This window comes from Bos indicus x Bos taurus, chromosome 11 (genome assembly GCF_003369695.1).
Source record: "Bos indicus x Bos taurus breed Angus x Brahman F1 hybrid chromosome 11, Bos_hybrid_MaternalHap_v2.0, whole genome shotgun sequence".
In the NCBI taxonomy this organism is placed as follows: Eukaryota; Metazoa; Chordata; class Mammalia; order Artiodactyla; family Bovidae; genus Bos; species Bos indicus x Bos taurus.
The window spans coordinates 68134123-68155679 of NC_040086.1; the positions used below are offsets into that span (position 1 = coordinate 68134123).

Genomic DNA, 21557 nt, shown 5'->3' on the forward strand with positions numbered 1-21557 from the left:
AGGCAGTGAGTCATATTCACAGACAAATTTTATCTTCTGGGTCACAACCTGGTCAGCTCCCCCTTCTCACAGAAAATGATCAAAGGCCCAGATCCGAGTCTTTAGCTTGCACATATATTTTACCTTTATATTAGCTTGTACATAATTCATTAAACATTTAAAAGAAGAAAATAAAAGAAAAAAAAACTTTTTAAGAAAAAAAATCCTCAGTACATCCTCCAACTTCCCCAACCCTTGTTTTAATTTTCTCCACAGCACATCTGACATACTATATAGCCCTTCATCCAACTCTTCTTCTTTCCCACCTTCCTTCCATAGTCTTTCTTTCTCCTCACTAGAGAGAAAGGTAGGGCTTTTGTTTGTTTTGTTCATTTCTATATCCCCCGGACACAGCTCAGCGCCTGGCACATACTAAAAACTCAAGACATGTTAAATAAACAAGCTGCTGACTAAACAGTTCATTTTCTTTCCTTTTCTCTGGGGCCTACCACTCCCTCTCCTGCCACAACAGTGTTTTTTCTTTGGCTTAACAGCTCAGAAATCAGATGACCATACATTTTACATCAGCTCTAGAGGGACTTCACTGAAATGGCAGAGGCTATTTCTTCTCCATCTCCAACATCTCCATCTACTGAAATCCTATCCATTTGGCAAATCCTACCCACCTCTTCTGTGACACCATCTTTTCTTTAACCTCTCACAGCAATCTCCCCCCACCTTGGAATCCATAGCACTTGATGCCTGTATCTCTCATCTAGAATTTAACACTTTCTGCCTTGTGCTGATAATTTTCCTGAACGTGATTGCAAAAGGAAGGTCAACAATAAGACAAGGGTAGTATTTCCTTGGCAAAGCTAGCTTCCTGCCCCTCCTCCCCAACTTAATTTCTTGCTGATTTAACAAGACCCAGATCTGGGCCTTACACTTTTAAGCCATCCCATGTAAAGGGATCCACCTCTGAAACACCTATTAACCAAGTTCACACAGAGGTTGCAGGGCATACAAACCAAATGCCAATGTAATGATTCATACCAAGGAACTGTGGACATTCTAATGGACTAGAATGCTTGAATTGGCCTGACTGGCTGATCTTTTCCTCAAGGGCTAAAGAGTGCTTGGTTAACAGAAACTGAGAACAAAAGTAATCAACCTAAAGTCACATCTCTCTTTATGGCAGGGCCCCCTTCCCTGCTATAAGAGCAGTTTGATCAAGGCCATCACAGGGCTCAAGTTCCCTCAGATAAGGCCTGCCCTTCCTTAGGTAGTACCAGGGCCAGTGCTCTACTTCCAAGGATGGCCAAACCCCTTCTCTCAGTTTAGACTCTAAACTGCTTTATCACTTAACCTAAATTACAACCATGTTCCAGCTTTTTCTTCTTGAGACTGCTCCCAGACATCTGATTAGTGCTTGGAGTGTCTTCAACCATTTGGGCAACAAATTTACACACTTCATAGGTTTACTCTCACGGAGAACTCATCATCCTTTACATGTGGATTTTACTGGTATGAAGGCAAACTTACTTCCTGTCACTGGGGTGTGTAAACTGCACTGACAAAATAGAAGACATTTCTCCAAAAAGCACCGGGGGGACCATGCCTTGTAGGTTTCAAACTAAGGTCCTAAGACAGGACAGAAAGAATTGCTTTGGCAGCAAAGAGGAAGGAAAGAACACCTTCCATTTAAAGTGGCCCAGAGTCAACTAACAAGGCTCATCTGCTCTCTCAATCTGAAATACAACAGCTACCTACCTTGTTCAAAACCAGGGAATATTCACCTACTAAGTCCTGGGCTTTGAGGAACGATTTCGAAATACCTAGGCCCTGATTAGTTTGCCTTATCCCAGGAATGTGTCTATCTTCTGCTCTAGCCAAGTTCAAGATTTTACAAAAAGAAAGCAAACAAAAGAAAATGGAGAGAGGACTAATGCTTTTGTTGCCTTACTTGGGTCTCTTGCAGTTCCACAGAAAACTAGCAGTGGGTATGGGTTGTCATTCTCAGGAAGTTCAGAGAACACCTCTCTGAGATAGCAGTAAACCTAACTTACACTCACCACACTTCTGTCTTTCACACTGCTGACTGGCAAATGAGCAATGGTTTGTACATGGAGCAGGTGCAGGAGAGGTGGCTTCTGCCAGATGGTGCTAAAAAAAGGCCCCAGTCTGATACACAAGTCTTTCCATTAACCCATCCATGACCAAAGCAAAGTGTGTATTGGGTGATCCTTCTTTGTTTTTGCGGACTTCTAGGGTCTCAAAGGCTGCCCTTCAGCGCTCCATCACTTAACCTGCTTTTTTGCCTTATACACATGGCAGGTGTAGCCAAGAGACTGGGATATGGAGAGGGTTTTCGTGTAATATGCCTTCACTCTTGCCCTCTCGGTGGTCCTGAGCACCTCATACTCTAGAAAAGGGCTGACTCTTCACTGTCTCTTCCTTGCCCGAGTCCTGCAATGGAACTTGAGTAGGGCCTCTGGGATCACTTGCTCTATCGCATTCTTGCTTTAAGAAGTGATGCACACCATTTACCCTGGTGAACCAGTTTCCTCCTCTCTATAAAAGGATAATTCAAACCTAGCTCACAGAACCAGCTGTGGGAATCTAATGAACTAACTTGCGTGAAAAGCTAAATACAGTCCCTGCTACATAAGCACTCCAGGATACATTCGTTTTCTTCCTTGCAGGAGATGGTCCTACATTGCTTACTCTGTTAGACCAGCTTCCTATAAGCTACTGGAGAGTGGCTTGTCCCCATGGCTCACTCATGCCATCCCAGGAAATGGCCATAGCACTGTAACATGAGATGAAAAATTCTAGGAAGGAGCAGCTAGAACAGAAAGACAACTGCACGGTGCCACAAGGCAGTGTGCCCTAGACAAGGCTCCCAGCAGGAAATCCTGTGGCCTCGCAGTATCACAGGTGCTGGGGCCCAGAGAAAATTCCCCTAACCACCCTTCCGTAAACTCTCATCAGGCCCCACATTCAACTCATCAGATAATGGATGAGCCCTCTGCCACCTTTTCTTCTTAAGCCACTCACTGGACAGGCTGTGGAGCTCATGCTAGGAAAAGGGAAGTTTCTCTCCATTAGAACTCAGTACTGGGGAACCACACAAAGCATTTTAAGAACTACCCAGGGATTAACGGCCCTGCAACGTGGCCCTAAGGGTTAGGGTGACTCTAAGCCGGTGGGAAAAAGTGGAAAAGCAACTTTTTACATTTTGACTGGCCAACTACTACTAGGCTGCTAGGCACAGACTAGTGAGTCTGTGCAGTGGACGGTGTTTTGAAAAGGAGATCTGAACGGCTCACTCAGGGGAGACAGGCCAGCCAGAGGCCACGCTCCCTTCTCCTTCCACAACAGGCAGGACAGCCAGGGCGAGGCTTGGGCGGGGAGGGGCCCGGGGTCTGGCGCGGCGGCTCTGGGTGCAGTCAGGCCCCACGTGCCCCGCCGGCCCGGCGGACCAGCCGGCCAGAGTCCAGGATCGGCCCCAACCGCGCGAGGTAACAGGAAGTCGGTGCCCGGCCTTACATAGGATGTGAAGGTTAGGGTGACGCCTGAGCGGCCTGGCCGGCTCAAGACTTCAGGAGAGACTCACGCCGGGCCGCCAGCACCCCTCCCCTCCGAGCCCGCCTCCTCAGCACCTTTGCCGCAGCTCGGGCAGCCGGCCCGGCCCCACTGTGGGTCACGAGGCAGCGTCGGCGGCGGGCGCGGCCGGGTCAGTCCCGGCAGGACCTGTGCCCGGCGCCACCCACGGCCCCCACCCGGCGCGCGCCACGTCCCCGGCTCCGCCCCGGGCCCCGAGAGCCACGCGGGGAACCCCGGTGACGTCACCGTCCTCCAGCTCTCGCCTTCCCGCGCTCTCCAGAAAAGACGCGAAGGTGGTGACGTGTCCGGGGCTTTGACGCGGCTGCGCAAAAGACGTCGGCAACAGAACGTCCTGCGGCGCCGCCTGGTGGAAGAAAAGCCCCAAGGTGGCCGGAAGCGGCGGAGCCGGCGAGAGGAGAACGTGACTGACGTCAGCTTGCGGAGCCGAGGGGGCGGTGGCCGCGTGATCAGCCTCCGCCCTCGGCGCCGGAGCGTCTTTCTTTTGCTACTTTTATCAGTACAGTGTGGTAGCTTATTCCCCTTTCTTTTAAGGTTATAACCTTGCCTTTTCTCGAGCTTAACAATGTAAGTTACATTGTTGGTTATAGAGAGTTCGCGGGGGGGGGGGGGGGAAGCAAAGGAAAATATATGAAGGAAAGGAATAGCAATATCCCTTTTCGTGTTTACTTCTGGCCTTTCTTTTGCTTTAATCAGGTTGTGAACTCGCTGTATGGCAATGGTTTTAAGTACAAAAGCTCTTGAGGGACGAAAAGCACCAAAACTGTTAGAAAAACACGATAGAGGAGAAACAGAATAGGTTAAGGGTAATAGTATTTAATGAACGTTTAACAGACTATCTCATTTACTATGCACATCATCCACAGGAGGAAACGGGCTCAGATCTTTTAAAAACTTGCCTAAGGTTACACGGTTCATAAGCGGGTAACGGAGTAAGGGGTTTGAACCCAGCGGTTGAACTCTGAACTTTAAGATGGAAGTCTGGGGAGAGGGTGAAAAATTGCATGGAAAATAGATGGTGGCAGAGCGGCTTTGTATTTCTATAACCGTCAGATGGTGACTAGTTCCCAGGAGCAAGGCTTCATCCGTAGCATCAGCTTTGCAGTAGTGCGCCATAAAACAGCTCCCACTAATATGTGCCTTGAACCACACAGCTATGTGCTTGTTACTGACCAGAAGCACTGCCCTCTCCCATTAGCAGTGAAAGGTAAGGGTCTGCACCAGCGTTGGTGTTAGATCCTGCAATTCGAAGTGCAACCTGCACTCTGGGAGCATTGCTTCAGTCCAGCACCTTGCTTCATCCAGCTGGATGATGAAATTGCAGGCTCCTGGACCCCACCCTGGAATTTCTGAATATATGTTCTGACTATATCCGTGGGTGACTTCTGTGCACATTAAAGCACTAGTGTAAACATGTCCTCCCGCCCTTTCCTGTTGAGATAGGTGGGATGGTAGAAAGATGTGAAGGGAGCCTGGTGTGGGAGGGCAGGCAGATAGGAGGTTTTGTTTTTTTGTTTACCTGACAAGCCACATGACTTGTGGGATCTCAGTTTCCTGACCAGGGATTGAACCTGCGCCACAGCAGTGAAAGCCCGGAATCCTAACCACTAGACTACCAGGGAACTCCCTGTAAGGAGGTTTAAAAAGAGGATCAAATAAGGAATGTCAGGAAATATCAGGAGACGGGCCAGAAGAAAAGTAGGAAATCAGAATCTATAAAAAAGAAAAAGGGACTATGTTGAGTAAAGCAGGTTCATCTTGGGAAGTTCACGGACAACATAGACACAGGGCTGTTCTCTGTGACTGACTTTTCTGTGTTGTCTGTGACTTTTGGCTGGGAAAGTCCATTCATTCAAAGGGCTGGAGGAGGGCAGCCCCTGCCCATTCATTCCCTCACCTTCAGTGGATAAAGCAGGAGTTCCCTGAATTCTAGTGGAGGGCAAATCTTGGCCTGTTTCTGACATAGGAGACCAGGCAGTGATAGAGGAGTTCCTCTGGGATGACATATACAGGTTGCACTCTCTAAGTGGCCTGGCCTGGGGGCTGGTGTGGGTGCCTGTGTATGCACATGTGGGCTGGAGGGAAAGGGAAGTGATTGGCTGACCAGACAGAACAGGAATCAGTGAGAGAAGAGGGGGACCTTCCGCAGAAAGTTACAGAGCTGATGACCTCTGGTACCTTGAGAGAGCCAGGTGGCAGGCCTACAGAACTTCCCTTAGGTGGGTGGTTCTTAGAGTCAGATTTTCTGAAGGTCTCTGGCCTCTCATGCCTCTGAATAGTAGCAAGCTGTTGAGATGCTAGCAATTTTGGTGGAGGCAGATGTGAACCAAAGTGTCCTGGGTGTAGGAGTAGCAAGTAGTTCTCACCATACCCACTGTGTTAGGGCCCTGGCTGTGTTGCCTGAAGGAGGAGTTAGGATGCCCATAAGTATACACTCAGTCTGAGGATGGTCAGTCTGTGCAGTAGGCAGGAGGCTGTGTGGACATGGGAAGGTTTTGCACTGCCCACTCCAGAATACAAACAGTGGCTGCAGCATGGAAAGGCAGCAGATGGGCAGCCCTCAGAGTTGGGAGAGACCAGCAATTAATGGAGGAGGTGTGCAGCAGATGGTACAGGTGGGAGTGTGTATGGGTGGGTGCAGGGTTTGAAGAGCACTGGACTGATGGGAGTATCTAGGCCCCCTCTACTCTTGTAGTGAGGGGCAGGTCTGAAATGAAGTCAGTGCTGATGCTGTCCCAAAGGTATTTGGATGCTGGGAGTGGGTGCAGCAACCCTACTGGTACTCTTAGGACTGTGCTCAGCCTGGTAGATGGTGTCAGTGTAACTCCGAACCCATGCCAGATTTTGATGGACTGTGTTGATGGGCCAGGGGGGGTCCTGGGTGAACACCCCAGCACTGGAGAGGCAGCCTCTTTGAGTAAATTATTTGCCCCAGCTATGTATTTTATGGCCCATGTGGTTCTAATGGCTCCCAAGGTTAGAGTCAAGTACTGCTAGACTGAGCCAGGATTTGCCTGTCACTCACAGGTTTAGCTTGATCAAAAAACTGTGACTGATGTCCTCAAAGACTGAAGTGAAGGACTTAGGATAGGCCAGCCACTATGTTTCTTTGGGTATTTTTACTTTTCAGGCAGGCACTCCACCTCACCTAGCTTTAATGTCTCCTCTTCTCTATACTTATCCAAGCCCTTCCTATCTTTATTTTGTCCACGTGGCAGGGTTTGTGGGGTCTTAGTTCCCCGACCAGAAATCAAACCCGTGTCCCCTGCAATGGAAGCATGGACCATCGGGGAATTCCCCTTTTCCTCTCCTTTAAAGCCCAGCACAAAGTCTAATTCTCCCTGGACCTCTGGGTTCTCAAGGATCTTCCCCATTGTCTAAAGCACTTGAGAACTCTCCACACAAGCCAGCCCCTCAATTGTAGAGGACAAACAACCCTTAATTTGCCTACCCATCTCCTTCATGTAGGGGCACAGGTCCTTCTTTTACCGAAAATGCTCATAGACCCGTCTCCCACCTCAATTAGGTCCATCAGACCTTTCTTTGGGGACTTTGGACTTTGTACTTTCGAGCTGAGCAGAGCAGTCAGTCCTGCTCTAGAGCAGAAGTGATAGCCACAGTTCCAGGTGCATTTATTGTTGTTCAGTCACTAAGTCTTTTCCGACCCTTTGTGACCCCATGGGCTGCAGCACACCAGGCTCCCCTGTCTCACCATCTCCTGGAGTTTGCTGAAATTCATGTCCATTGACTTGGTGATGCTATCTTAGCATCTAATCCTCTGCCACCCCTTTCTCCTTTTGCCTTCAGTCTTTCCCAGCATCAAAGTCTTTTCCAATGAGCTGGCTCTTCACATCAGGTGGCCAAAGTATTGGAGCTCCAGCTTCAGCATCAGTACTTCCAATGAATATTCAGGATTGATTTCCTTTAGGATTGAATGATTTGATCTCTTTGCTGTCCAGGATGTGTTAGGAGCCAGATATCCTACCAGAAGGAGCTGCACTGTGTTGATAGTAATGAAGCCTCAGGAGAGGTAGAGATGGGTCAGACGGACCCTGGCTGCAGGGGTTCTGAGGCCTAACCACACCCCCGCTCCACCCAAGGATAGTTGTCTAGCCCTATTTTAGTGTTCATGAACCAGTCATTCATTCCTGTTTTTGCCTGAGCTGGTTAGAGTTGGCTTTTTGTTATGTGCAATCAAAAATGCCTACCTACACACTTCTCTTGTCTTCCAAAGATAATGAATTATGAAGAATTTATAATTATAAAGCAATATGATAAAGTGGAAAGAACATGCACTTTGGAATAAAATGAAACATTTTTAATGCTATTTCCAGTAAGATACTTAATCTCAGAGAGACTGTGTAACTTTATAAAAGGAGTGGTGGCTAAATTCAAATAATGATGAGGACTAAATGAGAAAAATGATTAAGTGAGATTATAAATGAAAATGCCTGGGATGTAACAGGCAAATAGGAAATGTTCCATTCTCTTCTTTTCTCCTTAAAGGCAGGCTTCTATTCTGTGACTTTCAGTATCTCCATTCTGTGATCAGTGAATTAAAAAATAGAAACTGAATCTTACCACCTGTTAAGCTTTTTGGAGAGTAATGAAGGAAATAAAAATGAAGTGAACAAGCAATTACAAGCATTAGTTTGAAACGTCAATCAATATTGCCTTGACACCTGAATCTCTTTTTCCTAGTTCACTATCACCTAAATCTCCCAAAAGGTTTATACTTTTATAATTAGGCCAATACAAGATATAATTTATAAAAACTAGTGACACTGTGCTTTATTTGAGAAGAAAATAAAAGGATATGATTGGAACTCTGTCAGGATGATCTTCAACATTTTGCCCTAACCAAGGTATTATTAATTTTCCAACATGTTAGTATAAGGTGGAGTGCTGCTGACTTCTTAGAGAATTAGGAAGAGGTTGAAACAAACTCTAAAGGTGAGTCCTTCAGGAAGATAAGTGAGCTGGTTTTCTGTTTCTTTAAAAACTCTACCTAGGAATATCATCCAAGTTAAATGTAGACTATACACAGCAGCACCAAAAGGGCTATTTACAAGAAGAGTTTTTCTTCAAAAGAATTCACTTGAATGCACTGAGAAACTGCATCTTAGCTAAGAGTAGTTCACTAAGGAACAGAGCCATCTAAGTGTCTAACTAGTATTTAAAGTTGTCAAAGGGTGGGGATGTGCAAATTTAGCAGCAAAAGACTCTTGTTTTGCTTCAAGGAAAAGTGATGGTGGTCAGCGGGGCCAGTTCCAAGGGCTGGTCCAAGGGGGGCCGCTGGTCTTGGTACTCTGCCACATGCCCGTTGCGGTGGTGCCCATACTCAAACTTGATTCGAAGCTCACCAATCTTGGATTGGGGAAGAATATCTGGGATCCACTCAATGATGAAAGGTGTTGGCTCCTTTTGATCTGGGGAAGTGTTGCCTGAAGATAAAAAAGAAAAGAAAAAAGAATTGATTAGTACAATTCCAAAATAAATTTTCACAAATTTTAAAAAGAAAAAGAAGTTAAAAAAAAAAACAAAACTATATGAGAAGGAAAAAAGGTGGGGGGTGGGCAACAAGAATAATCAAGGCAAGCGAAAAGTGATTACTGCTCTATCTATCCAAAATAAAATTTCAGGGAACTGTCTGGCATTCTCAAATAAAATAACACCCAGCCTGGATGAAAATAGGGCCAAAAGAATCATAAGGAGAGGCCAGGCTAAGAGGGAAAGACAGCTGGATGAGATGAAAAGGGAGACTAGCAAGAAAAGGTCAAGTTTCAAGGAAACCAGAAAGAAACAGAATTAAAATCCAAATGGTTCTAAAATATATTACAAATCCATAATAACCACAAGAGAGTTGTAATGGCATATATCTAGACAGAGGAAAAGAACAAAACAGAAAGATCCAAAATGGATACAAAAAGAAGAGGAATTTAAGATAAGGCCAAAGTGGTATTTTCAATTAGTGTAAGAAATACAAGTAAGTGTTTCTTACAACAAATGGGGTGCATCAACTACATAATTATCTGGAAGAAACTAAAAGATGACAGAATCTTACTTCATAACTTATATCAAGATAAAGTCCAGAATATTAAAGATTTAAATGTGAAAAACTCAGATTAAAGAATGCTCTTGAATAAATATAAAGTACTAGCAGAATTAAAAATAAGCATATGGTATCACCTCTAAAACATGGAGACAATAAACATAGAAGACATAGTCCATTTAGCAAAAAACAGAAAAAACAAAAAGACAGGGGGTTTTCCTGGTGGCTCAGTGGTAAAGATTCTGTCTGTCAATGCTGGAAACACGGGTTCAGTCCCTGATCTGGGAAGATCCCACGTGCTGAGGACCAACAAAGCCCATGAGCCATAACTACTGAGCCTGTGCTCTAAGCCAGGGAGCCGCAACTACGGAAGCCTGTGCGCCCTAGTGCTCATGTTCCACAACAAGAGAAGCCACGGCAGTGAGAAGTCTGCACAGGGCAACTGGGAGTAGCCCCTGCTTGCTGCAAGTAGAGAAAGCCTGCACCGCAAAGAAGACCCAGCGCAGCCAAAAATATTCAGTAATAATAATAAAAAACAAGAAGACAGAAGGCCAACTATATTAATTATGGTAAAGGGGATATATTAAAATCAGAGAAAAAATAAATAAAATACTGATAAGAGTTTCAACAAGAACAAAGTGTCACAAAAAAGTTAAAAGGATGGCAATCATCAGAAAAATGTAAAACAAAAGAAAGCTGGTGTCACTGTTGTAATACTGAATACAGACAAATTAAAGGCAAATGTTATTTTTAAATTGATGAACTGTTGCTATAGGCTGAATCTATATTCTCTAAAATTTCTCCCTAATATTATTGTATCCTCCTAAAATTCATAAATTGAAAACCTAATCCCCAATGTAACAGTACTTGGAGGCGGGGCCTTTGGGAGGTGATTAGGTCATGAGGGAAGAGCCCTGATGAGTGAGATTGAATGCCCTTAAGACCCCAGAGACATCTATGCTCTTTCCAAAATGTGAGGACACAGAGAGAAGCCTGCTGATGGCTATCTTTGAACCAGGATGCAGGCCCTCATCAGACATCGAATCTGTAGGAATCTTGGACTTCCCACCCTGCAGAACTGTGAGAAATAAATCTCTGTTAAGTCACCTAGTTTACAGTATTCTGTTACAGCAGTCCAAAGGGACTAAGATAATATATTTACATTGACATCTATCAATAACTCTGCTGCTGCTGCTGCTAAGTCACTTTAGTTGTGTCCGACTCTGTGCGACCCCGTAGACGGCAGCCCACCAGGCTCCCCCGTCCCTGGGATTCTCCAGGCAAGAACACTGGAGTGGGTTACCATTTCCTTCTCCAGTGTGTGAAAGTGAAAACTGAAAGTGAAGTCACTCAGTCATGTCCGACCCTCAGCGACCCCATGGACTGCAGCCTACCAGGCTCCTCTATCCATGGGATTTTCCAGGCAAGAGTACTGGAGTGGGGTGCCATTGCCTTCTCCGGTCAATAACTCTAATGTACCAAAAAACATTGCATTACAATACTTAAAGGCTTTTGCAATATCAGAAGGCATGTAGAGAAACAAAACTGTAGTAGTAAATTGTATTACAACTCTGCTATCTAAGTTTTATAAATCTTAAAGCTATACAAAATTTTATATTGGATAAATAATACGTTTGCTAGCACAAATTCATATCATACATTAGGTTAGTGAGAAAATATTTTTAAATTCCTTTAAAAAAATTGAAAAGGCACATCTTCTGAACTCAAAATAATAAAAGTAGGAATGGATACTTAAGAATATAGAAATCAAAAGCCTCAACCAAATAGAAATTTTAAATACAAAGTATTGGGAACACAGAAACTAAACTACGATTATAGACTATTTAGATATTAATAAGAAGAACCTTAAATGTTCCTATTATCAAACATGAATTTTAAAAGTTAACTGATAACTCCAAAAGGTATAAAAATTAAAAAGTTCCAAGAAAATGTTAGAAAAAGTTTTTAAAGAGTTTGGAAAGTTTAACAGACAAAAGTGGAAAATAGTTCAAAACACACAAATCATTTTCTATATAACTACTACTAAGACCCAAAAAAGATAGCCTCCAAAAAAGAAACTGTAGGCAATTAATAACCCTCTTTATGAAAGTGAAAGAGGAAAGTGAAAAAGTTGGCTTAAAGCTCAACATTAAGAAAACTAAGATTGTGGTATCTGGTCCCATCACTTCATGGGAAATAGATGGGGAAACCGTGTCAGACTTTATTTTTCTGGGCTCCAAAATCACTGCAGATGGTGACTGCAGCCATGAAATTAAAAGATGCTTACTCCTTGGAAGGAAAGTTATGACCAACCTAGATAGCATATTCAAAAGCAGAGATACTACTTTGCCAACAAAGGTCCATCTAGTCAAGGCTATGGTTTTTCCAGTAGTCATGTATGGATGTGAGAGTTGGACTGTGAAGAAAGCTGAGTGCTGAAGAATTGATGCTTTTGAACTGCGGTGTTGGAGAAGACTCTTTAGAGTCCCTTGGACTACAAGGAGATCCAACCAGTCCATCCTAAAGGAGATCAGTCCTAGGTGTTTATTGGAAGGACTGATGCTGAAGCTGTTTGAAAGCCAGTACTTCGGCCACCTGATGAGAAGAGCTGACTCATTGGAAAAGACCCTGATGCTGGGAAAGATTGAGGGCAGGAGGAGAAGGGGACGACAGAAGATGAGATGGTTGGATGGCATCACTGACTCAATGGACATGGGTTTGGGTGGACTCCGGGAGTTGGTGATGGACAGGGAGGCCTGGCGTACTGTGGTTCATGGGGTCGCAGAGTCAGACACGGCTGAGAGAATGGACTGAACTGAACTGAATACTTATGAATAGATAATAAAAAATCCTAAATAAAGTATTAGCAAATAGAATCTACATATATATTAAAAGAAAAAAGACCACATAGGATTTATTCCAGAAATGTAAGATTATTTCAATATTAGAAATTGATTCCTAAAATTCATATTCGACATCAACTGTACTTAAATTTCATTGCACTTGGGTCAGTAGAATTTATCTTCAGAGGTTTCTCAAAAGATGGTAAAAGGTATTTAAAAAAATTCAACTCCAGGGAGCTGCCTGGTGGTCTAGTGGTTAGTATTTAGCACTTTCACTGCTATGGCCCAGGTTCAATTCCTGGTTGATGAACTCCTGCAAGCTGTGTGGCAAGGCCAAAATATAAATGAATAAAAATATTTTTTTAAAAACTATATTAAAAATAAAATATAGCTCCAAATAAAAATAACTTAATAAACTAAGAATATGATATGCTATTAAAATAAAAAAAATTTATCTGAAATTAATAAACAATAGTTCATTATTTACTAGTGAAACTTAGAGCAGCTTTTTCCAGAAATGTATTCTATATGAAATACTAATGGCATTCCCCTGAAAAGAGTTCACTGGTCAAATAAATTGGGGAAAATTTAAGTTATATAAAGTTCAATACAAATCTTTATTTCAGGATCTTTTTAATATGCAAATTTATAGGATGAGTTACTAGGAGAGATACATTATATTGTAAGACACAACTCACTACTGCCTCCCTACTCCAACTGTAACATTTTCTGAGATCTGAGTGTATCTTACAACTAGGGAAGTTTTCATATGGCAAAATTTCTTTTCCAACCAAAAAAGTTATTACAAAGTTGACTGAACATCTTACATTCAAGGGTCTTCAAATCAAAGAAATACAGTATATAGTATTTTTCAAACTTATCAGATCACGGAACACTTTTTTCAGAGAATATTTATCACTATCTCTTCTTCAAGACAGTTGGAAAATGCTATGCTGGGGGAATTTTACTATAGTAAAAACAATAATTTATAGTACTATAATAAAATGAAAATCACAGCTGCTAGCTTTACTATTATTCATTGTTGCTGTTGAAGTTGTAGGTAATTTAACAAGAAAAAGACAATGGTATAAACATTTGATAAGAAACAAATTTGTCATCATTTTTCAAGTGATATAATTAATTTCCCAAAAACCAACAGGGAAACAACTATCATCACTAATAGGAAGTCATTAAGGACAGCAATTTGATAGTAATTATACCAAAATCTGGAGAAGGGCATGGCAACCCACTCCAGTATTCTTGCCTGGAGAATCCCATGGACAGAGGAGCCTGGCAGGTTACACAGTCTGTGGGGTTGCAAAGAGTCAAACACGACTGAAGTGACTTAGCATGCATGCATACCAAAATCAAAAGCTTCCCATACACTGGCAGTAACCAGTTAGACACATGACAAACATCTTACTCACAAGAGTAGTTAAAAATATATTTCACAGGAGTTTGACAAAATAATTACAAATTCTAAATTTCTCCATGACATAGTTCACTGCCCTGAAAGTGCTTATAGCCTAGTTAGTGGAAAGACAGGTGAGTGAGTACTGACTGGATGGCTAGGACTGAAGGCTCTGACTGCCTGGGGTTGAAGATCAGCTCTACCACTTCACTAGCTGTCTAACTCTGGGCAGGTTACTGTACCTGTCTTCCCCTCGGTTTATTCATCTGTAAATGGGGATCACATTTACAGATGTGATCGGCCCTGAGTAGGCCGATGAGCATTAAGTGAATTAATCTATATAAAGCACTTAAAATAACACCCAGCACAGAGCTCATTAAGTGCATTTTGTTGCAGGTGTCATTATTACTAAAATCCCGCAGTTAAAAATAGACAAAGCAAAAGCAATTCATCAAATACAAATGACTAACTGAAAAACTTACTCATTAATATTTGAGGGTAATGTACATTAAAAGAATGATAGGACATTTTTTGCCTATCAGATCAACAGAGATTAAAAAAGAGAAACTCTTTCATACACTTTAGCAGGAGTAAAGTGTAGAATTAGTACCATCTTTCTGGAGAGCAGTGTGACAAAAAAAATCAAAAGTCCTAAAAATGTAAATAAACTTGGACTCTCCAATTTCACTTTTCTCTTTTTAAATACTTTTATTTATTTCTGATTGCACTGGATCTTCGTTGCTGTGCAAGGGCTTTCTCTAGTTGTGGTGCCTGGGGGCCCCTCTCTAGCTGTGGCGCTCGGGCTTCTCGTTGTTGTGGCTTCTCTTGTTGCAGAGCTCAGGCTCAGTGGTCGTGGCACCCAGTCCAGTCTTAGTTGCTCTGAGGCATGTGGAATCTTCCCAGACCAGGAATCGAACCTGTGTCAGGTTCGATTGGCAGGCGGGTTCTTTTCCACTGTGTTACCAGGGAAGTCCTCCAATTTAACTTTTAAGAATTTATCCCCCAAAATATCCTAAATAAGTTAGGAAATAATTAAGGCCATAAAAGCTTCTTCTAAAAGGAAGTTAATTATAAAAGGAAGCATTGTTTATAATAGCAAAAAGTCTGATATAACTTAAACTCAGGGTTGATCAGAGTGAGATAACTTAATGAATGAATTTTATGCAGCTGTTTAAAAATGTCATATTCACAATAGCCAAAAGATCAAGCAATCCAAGTATCCAGACAGATGAATGGATACACAAAGTGTAGTCTATACATATAATGAAACATTTCTCAGCCTTAGAAAGAAAATTTGACATATGCTACAATGTGGACGAACATTGAAGACATTATGGTACATGAACTAAACCAGTAACAAAAGGACAAAAATTGCATGATTCTAATTTAAGTAGTCAAATTCATACAGACAGAAAGTGGAATGGTAACTAGGGTTGGGGGAGGCAGGAATGCAGATTAGTATTTAGTGGGGACAGTTTCAGTTGAGGAAGATGAAAAACTTTTGGAGACGAATGGTAGGGATGGTTGCATAACAATGCCAAAGCACTTTGTGGCAGAAAAATTTTATGCTTAAAAATGGTTAAAATGTTCAGTTTTATATTATATATGTTTTATAATAATAAAAAAGTCTAAAATAATGTTGAAGACAGACATGGAAAGTTGTTCATGATATATTTTTAAGTGGAAAAAGCTATTTAGATATGATACCATGTTTCAGAAACTCTTTCTATGTACAGAAAAAAAAAAGAGTGTACACCAAAATCTTAATGGTGATGTCATCTATGGTGGGTAGGATTGTGCTGTGTGCTAAGTCACTTCAGTCATGTCCAACTCTTTATGACCCCATGGACAGAGGACCCTGGTGGGCTTTTCCTGCAGCCTTCCAGGCTCCTCTGTCCACAGGATTTTCCAGACAAGAATACTGGAGTGGGTTGCCATTTCCTCCTCCAGGAGATCTTCGCGTCTTCTCTCTTACGTCTCCTGCATTGGCAGGCGGGTTCTTTACCACTAGGGCCACTTGGGAAGCATGGCGGGCGGGATTATCGGTGGTTTTTACTTTTCTTTATGCTCTATAGTGAAATCTATGATTTCTATATAATGAACAGGTATTACTTCTCTACTTTTATTTTAAAAGCAGTGGCTCAAATGAAACAAAACACCTTATCCCATGACTGCCTTTACAAAATGTATGAATGTGTCTTCTTCACTTAAGGGCAAGACCCAAAGTCCAGGACAGCATAATACACACAGGTGACCTTCAGAGGAAGGTCTGCTATTGAAACCACCAATTTACTTACCAACTTTGAGAAAAGTTTTTAGTTCCAAGGGTCGCAGCACTGGTTGCTTTTCTATACGACCGTAGGTTTCTGCTATGCTCTCTACTTCTACTTTAGGACATTTAAACAGCTCATAGGTCCCATCTCGGTTCTGGATAAAACTCCGGGTGATTTCCAAAGGCATCTGGAAATGGAGACAATACCCAGAAAGGTGAGAAAGGAAAACCTTTACAAGTAGACAAACAATGGATGACAGTAGGTTTTATTCATTCTTTCAAGTGCACTCAAGACTTTCCCTTGTATTTTCAAGTAAATTTTTTCAACAATTCTGCCTTTTCTCCTATATATTGTTCATGGCTTTCCCTTTTTTCTACAACTTTAATTTGAATTCCTGCCAAACCCTAGTGAACTGAACCCCTAATACCTTCATGGCTACATAACTGCTGCTGGCAGAGATCTGCTCTAAAGTCACTTTATTCCTTCCTCACTGCTCTGCTGGCAGCAGTCTTCTCCTAAAAACTCTATCGACAACACCTACAGCGCATGTCTTGTGTTTCCACCATCCTTGGCACTGAGTCAGACAACGCCTGAACTGAGTTTTATCTTTGCCACTAAACAGCAGGCTGAGCTTCCCACAGCCTGTTTATCATCTGCAAAACACAGTCCACACCAAGTCATGGCTGTGAGCTGGAATAGGGTGATATAGGTAAGTGATGTGCAACAGACAGAAGCTCGGCAACTTGACTTTACTCTGGGTTGTTTCGGTGCCTCCCTGCGCACCATGTGTTTCTTTCTGTGACATCCTGCATTTAAAGAAGTTCCTCCATTGTCTTTATGTCAGCCTAGGGCTAACATAAGTCTTCCCTAGTGTTCACATGTAAGTTCTACAAACACCAATTTATTATTTTTCTGAACATAACAACGCCTTGCAATCAAGCTAATCTTAATGTATGAAATCACAGGATGTTGAGTTTTCCACAATATTTCATTATCATAGGAAGGGAAAATCCTCAAGTTTTTAGGATCTGCTTGAAAAAAATGTTTAAAAATGTCTAATACTATCCCTGTAAAAAGGAACACAAACTAAGAATCATTTCTCTAATGAGAACTCAACTGCAGTTTGGAGAGGGACACCAAATTGTGCTGGACCTACTGACTTCACAAGTAGCATATCATCTCAAATTATACATATACTTCCCAGGTGCCTGCCAGTTAATCTAGGGCTCACCACAGATAGTAAGGGAGCATTATTTAATTTACAAGAAAAAGCATCCTTGTTTTCTCATCCCAAAGGAAAAGAAAAGAGGATGCTCCAATTGAAAAAAGAATACAACCTCAGGTTCCAGTGAATACCTATTAAAATCAGAGTTGGAACCATAAAGCCACAAATGTTCCTGAATAATCTCTTAGGATGAACAAAAGGAATTCTCTGTAGTGTCCGTAACTCAACGAGCTGGTGCTTCCTGCACTTGCTTCTCTCTCTTCCCCACTCTGCCCTCCCAGTGTTGTAGAAATCAGCTCTTACCTCCGGGGTATCTAAGATTTGTTTAACCTGCAGGATATTCGTGATATGCCAGGTATACTTGGAAAAGGTTCCCAGTGGCAAGGCATCTTTGCGAATAAAAGCTTTAAAGTAAAAACAGGGGACAAAATTAAGTACTGAAAAATAATAGCATTACCTGTGCTCTTTCACTGAATTTGTCATTTTAGTTTCTAGAGAGTTCAGTGAAGTGATATTCGTGCCTTATAGAATTTTGCCCTCTAAAAAAGAAATCCTGGGCTTTCCTGGTAGCTCAGTGGTAAAGAATCTGCCTGCCAATGCAGAAGACCTGGGTTCAATCCCTGGTCCCAGAAGATCCCACATGCTCTGGAGCAACTAAGCCCGTGTGCCACAACTACTGAGCCTATGGTCTAGAGCCTGGGAGCTGCAACTACTGGAGCCCGAGTACTCTAGAGCCCATGGTCAGTAACAAGGGAAGCCACTGCTATGAGAAGCCTGTACAATGTAACTAGAGAGTACACCCCGCTCTCTACAACTAGGGAAAAGCCCACAAGCAGCAAGGAAGATCCAGCACAGCCAAAAATAAATAAATAAAATTAAAAATAAATCCTATTTTTTCTTTTTTGGCTGTGCTGCATGGCTTGCAGGCTCTTAGTTACCTGACCAGGGATCAAACTCAGGCCCTGGCACTGAAAGCACTGAGTCCTAATCACTGGACCACCAGCGAAATCCCTAAAAAAGGAATTCTAGAAGCAAATCTATGAACAGGGTTTTGGCAAAATGTGGAGAACCAAATGATATGGATTTTTGCTATATGAAGTCTCTGATGCTTCCTTGAGATACTAATTTTGGGCATCTTAGAAACTTCTTTCTTTGTTTCATAAAACTACAGACACAAGACTCTATTATAAAACAGCTTCTTACAACTTTAGATACATCAGAGGTCAAATCAGAGTCCTTAAAATAATTACACAGAGTTTAAACCTTGCTCCTGCAGTTGCCAATCTATTACCCAGCTTCGCGATTATAAAGCAGTTCTACTGAAGGGCCTAAAAACATCTAAGGGATGGGTTAAAATTAATACATTAGACCTCAAGTGTAAACGGGAAGAATCAACATTGTCTCAAACGTTAGAGAGATAAGGTGTAAAGATGGGAGATTTTTATGGCCCTAAACAGAGTGATTCACAGTATGTACCATTTAAAGTGAAAGTGAAAGTGTTAGTTGCTCAGTTGTGTGCAATTCTGTGATCCCGTGGACTGTAGCCTGCCCGGCTGCTCTGTCCATGGAATTCTCCAGAATTCCTATTATATCATCAAATAACAATTTACTGACGAAATAGCTCTGATTTCCAGCTATAGACACTCTTGGGCTATTAGCCCCTGAGCAATTTTTTCTTCCTCCTTTTTCCTCCCTCATTTTACTATACTACCTAATAAGTATCTTGAGATCTCTAGTAGAAAGATATTATATAAAATCAAGAAATAAGTACCAGAATACTGTAATGGTCAAATGTACCAAGCCTGAGAATCACTCCAAAAAGAAAATCTCCCTCTATCAAAAATCAGGAATCGTGAAAAAAAAGTTTTAGTGTTTGACACATACTGTAATATGCTTCTAAGAAGCCAACCCAAATAACAACTGGAGCTTGCAATGCTTTTGTTGAAACTGGCTCATATCTAGAAAATACCCAACTTCTTGGTGGGCACCTTCACTGCCCTTCATTGGTGGTTCTTTCATCAAGTTGTGCTTTCTGAATCTTTCCGTCAACTCTTACTAGAATAAGCATGAGGCCTTCGAAGTGTGATCATTATTCTAAGAGCTGATGGGCTAAGGCTTCATGCTCTGAGCATGTAACTAGAAGACCTAATCCTGAAAATCCTGCACAGTTTTTCCCAAACATAATTCTGTAAGGTCCAGACATCTACAGCTATTCCTAAAGAAACATCTCGTACCTGTGGTAGAGTTGGGAAGCCGTTTCTTCGCGCTGCCGATGGATATTCTCTGTTGCAGGGCATCAAAAAAGGACTGAGGAATGTGGAAAACCAGTGGCTCTGGTTTGCCTACAGGAAATAAGAGGAATTCATTTAAAGAAACATAAGTGGGCTTTCTGGTGTGGAGGGAAAAGTAGAGGAAATGGAACTGATGAGCAGTAATAACTAAAAATACCACCGAGATTTCTTTATACAGAGGCAAAAACGAGCTTTGATGGACCTTTATGAGTCTAGCACTGCACTCGCCCTACTCCTGATCCCTTGCAATTATAACCGATTCTTGTCATCTACCAAAAATAACTTTTCTAGTCCTCAATTTTGTAAACGCCACCACAGCACAGACTTCTCCCTTTAAAGAGGACATGAAATGAGATGAGGACATTGAGGCTGAGTTGAGAAGGTAAACTTGATTCACTCCTGCTCACTCTCCCAGGCACTTGCTGCTTGTGTTCATGCTCTCAGATGGCCAGAACTGTGAGTGCCAGAGACTGCAATCTGATCTGAAGGTAGGAAAACTGTTTGAAAATACTTAACAAACTTCTTTTTAAAAACTTTCAAAACACTAGGTCAACAAAACGTCAACAAAAAATAGTGTTCAGGAGAGAGGCTGAAAAAACTCAGAGTTTTTCTTACTAACTCTGCCCAAGGGTCAAGCTCCAACACAGCAAAAACATCCAGAACCAAGTGGATTAATAGGTAACTTCCATCTCCCTGGATGCAACTTAAAGAGCAGTTCTTAAAGACAGTTCAGATACCTTTTTTGCAATAAAGATCAAATCAAGAAAAATAAAAGGTTTTCTGGAATTTCATATTAAGATTTTACATCCTTTCAATTGATTTTACCTGCTTAATTGAATGTAGAATGTCAATAACAAAACTGTCATTGCTTTTGAGCCACTATAATATTAATATAGGGGCTTCCCTGGTGGCTCAGATTGTAAAGAATCTGCCTGCAACTCTGGAGACCTGGGTTCAATCCCTGGGTTGGGAAGATACCCTGGAGGAGGGAATGGCTGTCACTTCAGTATTCTTACCTGGAGAATTCCATGGACAGAGGAGCCTGGTGGGCTATAGTCCACAGGATCACAAAAAGTCGGACACAACTGAGTGACTAACACACTTTTGAATATTAATATATATGCAGTTGATTTTATTTTTAGCCATGTGGCATGACTTGCAGGATCTTACTTCCCCAACCAGGGATTGAATCTTCGCCCTCAGCAGTGAAAATGTGAAGTCCTAACCACTGGACCACCAGGGAATTCCCGTATAGGCAATTTAGAGAAGTCACTGAAGAAAGGAATTTTAAAGTTTCATCTTGAAATTAGATTATAGGCTACATGCAAAGATCATTACGACTCTAAAAGTGCTAACTCACCAGAACTCAGCTGATGGGATGCTAGGGTTTAGGTTTATAAATTAATCTTGAAAAACCCTTGTAAAAGACACAGAATCACAGTGCTGGAGGGAGCTGATGGTGACTTTGACAAAGGTGGTGGTAACAGAGATGGTGAGAGAGGGTGGTATAAGGAATGGGATGAAAAAGGGCCATAGTTTACAGCTTACATTATTTTCAATGTTCTATTTTATGTTTTGGGAGGTGGGTTAGTAGATATTTATTATATTATTTCAAAAAATATATAAATAAATGAAATTTTAAAAGAAAAGAAAAACAGACTCTCTTTTTAATCTTCCCCAGTTTTGTTTTTTTTTTTAATGATCTTCTACCTTTGCAGCATGCAAAATCTTTAGTTGCAGCATGTGGGAGCTAGTTCCCTGACCAGGGATCAAACCCAGGCCCCCTGCACTGGGATTGTGTCGTCTTAGCCACTAGACCACCAGGGAAATCCCTAAACTTCCCTAGTTTATTTTGTTTT

At 42.0% G+C, this 21557-nt stretch overlaps 1 protein-coding gene across 1 annotated transcript in view; it reads right to left on the reverse strand.

Moving 5' to 3' along the window:
• Positions 1-7906: 7906 nt before the first annotated feature.
• Positions 7907-21557, reverse strand: part of C11H2orf42 (chromosome 11 C2orf42 homolog) — a 39570-nt gene continuing 25919 nt past the window's right edge. Inside the window, exons 7-10 of the mRNA XM_027555716.1 lie at positions 19642-19749; positions 17711-17811; positions 16207-16369; positions 7907-9047 (exon numbers count right to left, since the gene is read on the reverse strand). Coding sequence (XP_027411517.1) covers positions 8839-9047; positions 16207-16369; positions 17711-17811; positions 19642-19749 — 581 coding nt within the window. The 3' untranslated portion in view covers positions 7907-8838. The remainder of the gene's footprint in view (positions 9048-16206; positions 16370-17710; positions 17812-19641; positions 19750-21557) is intronic.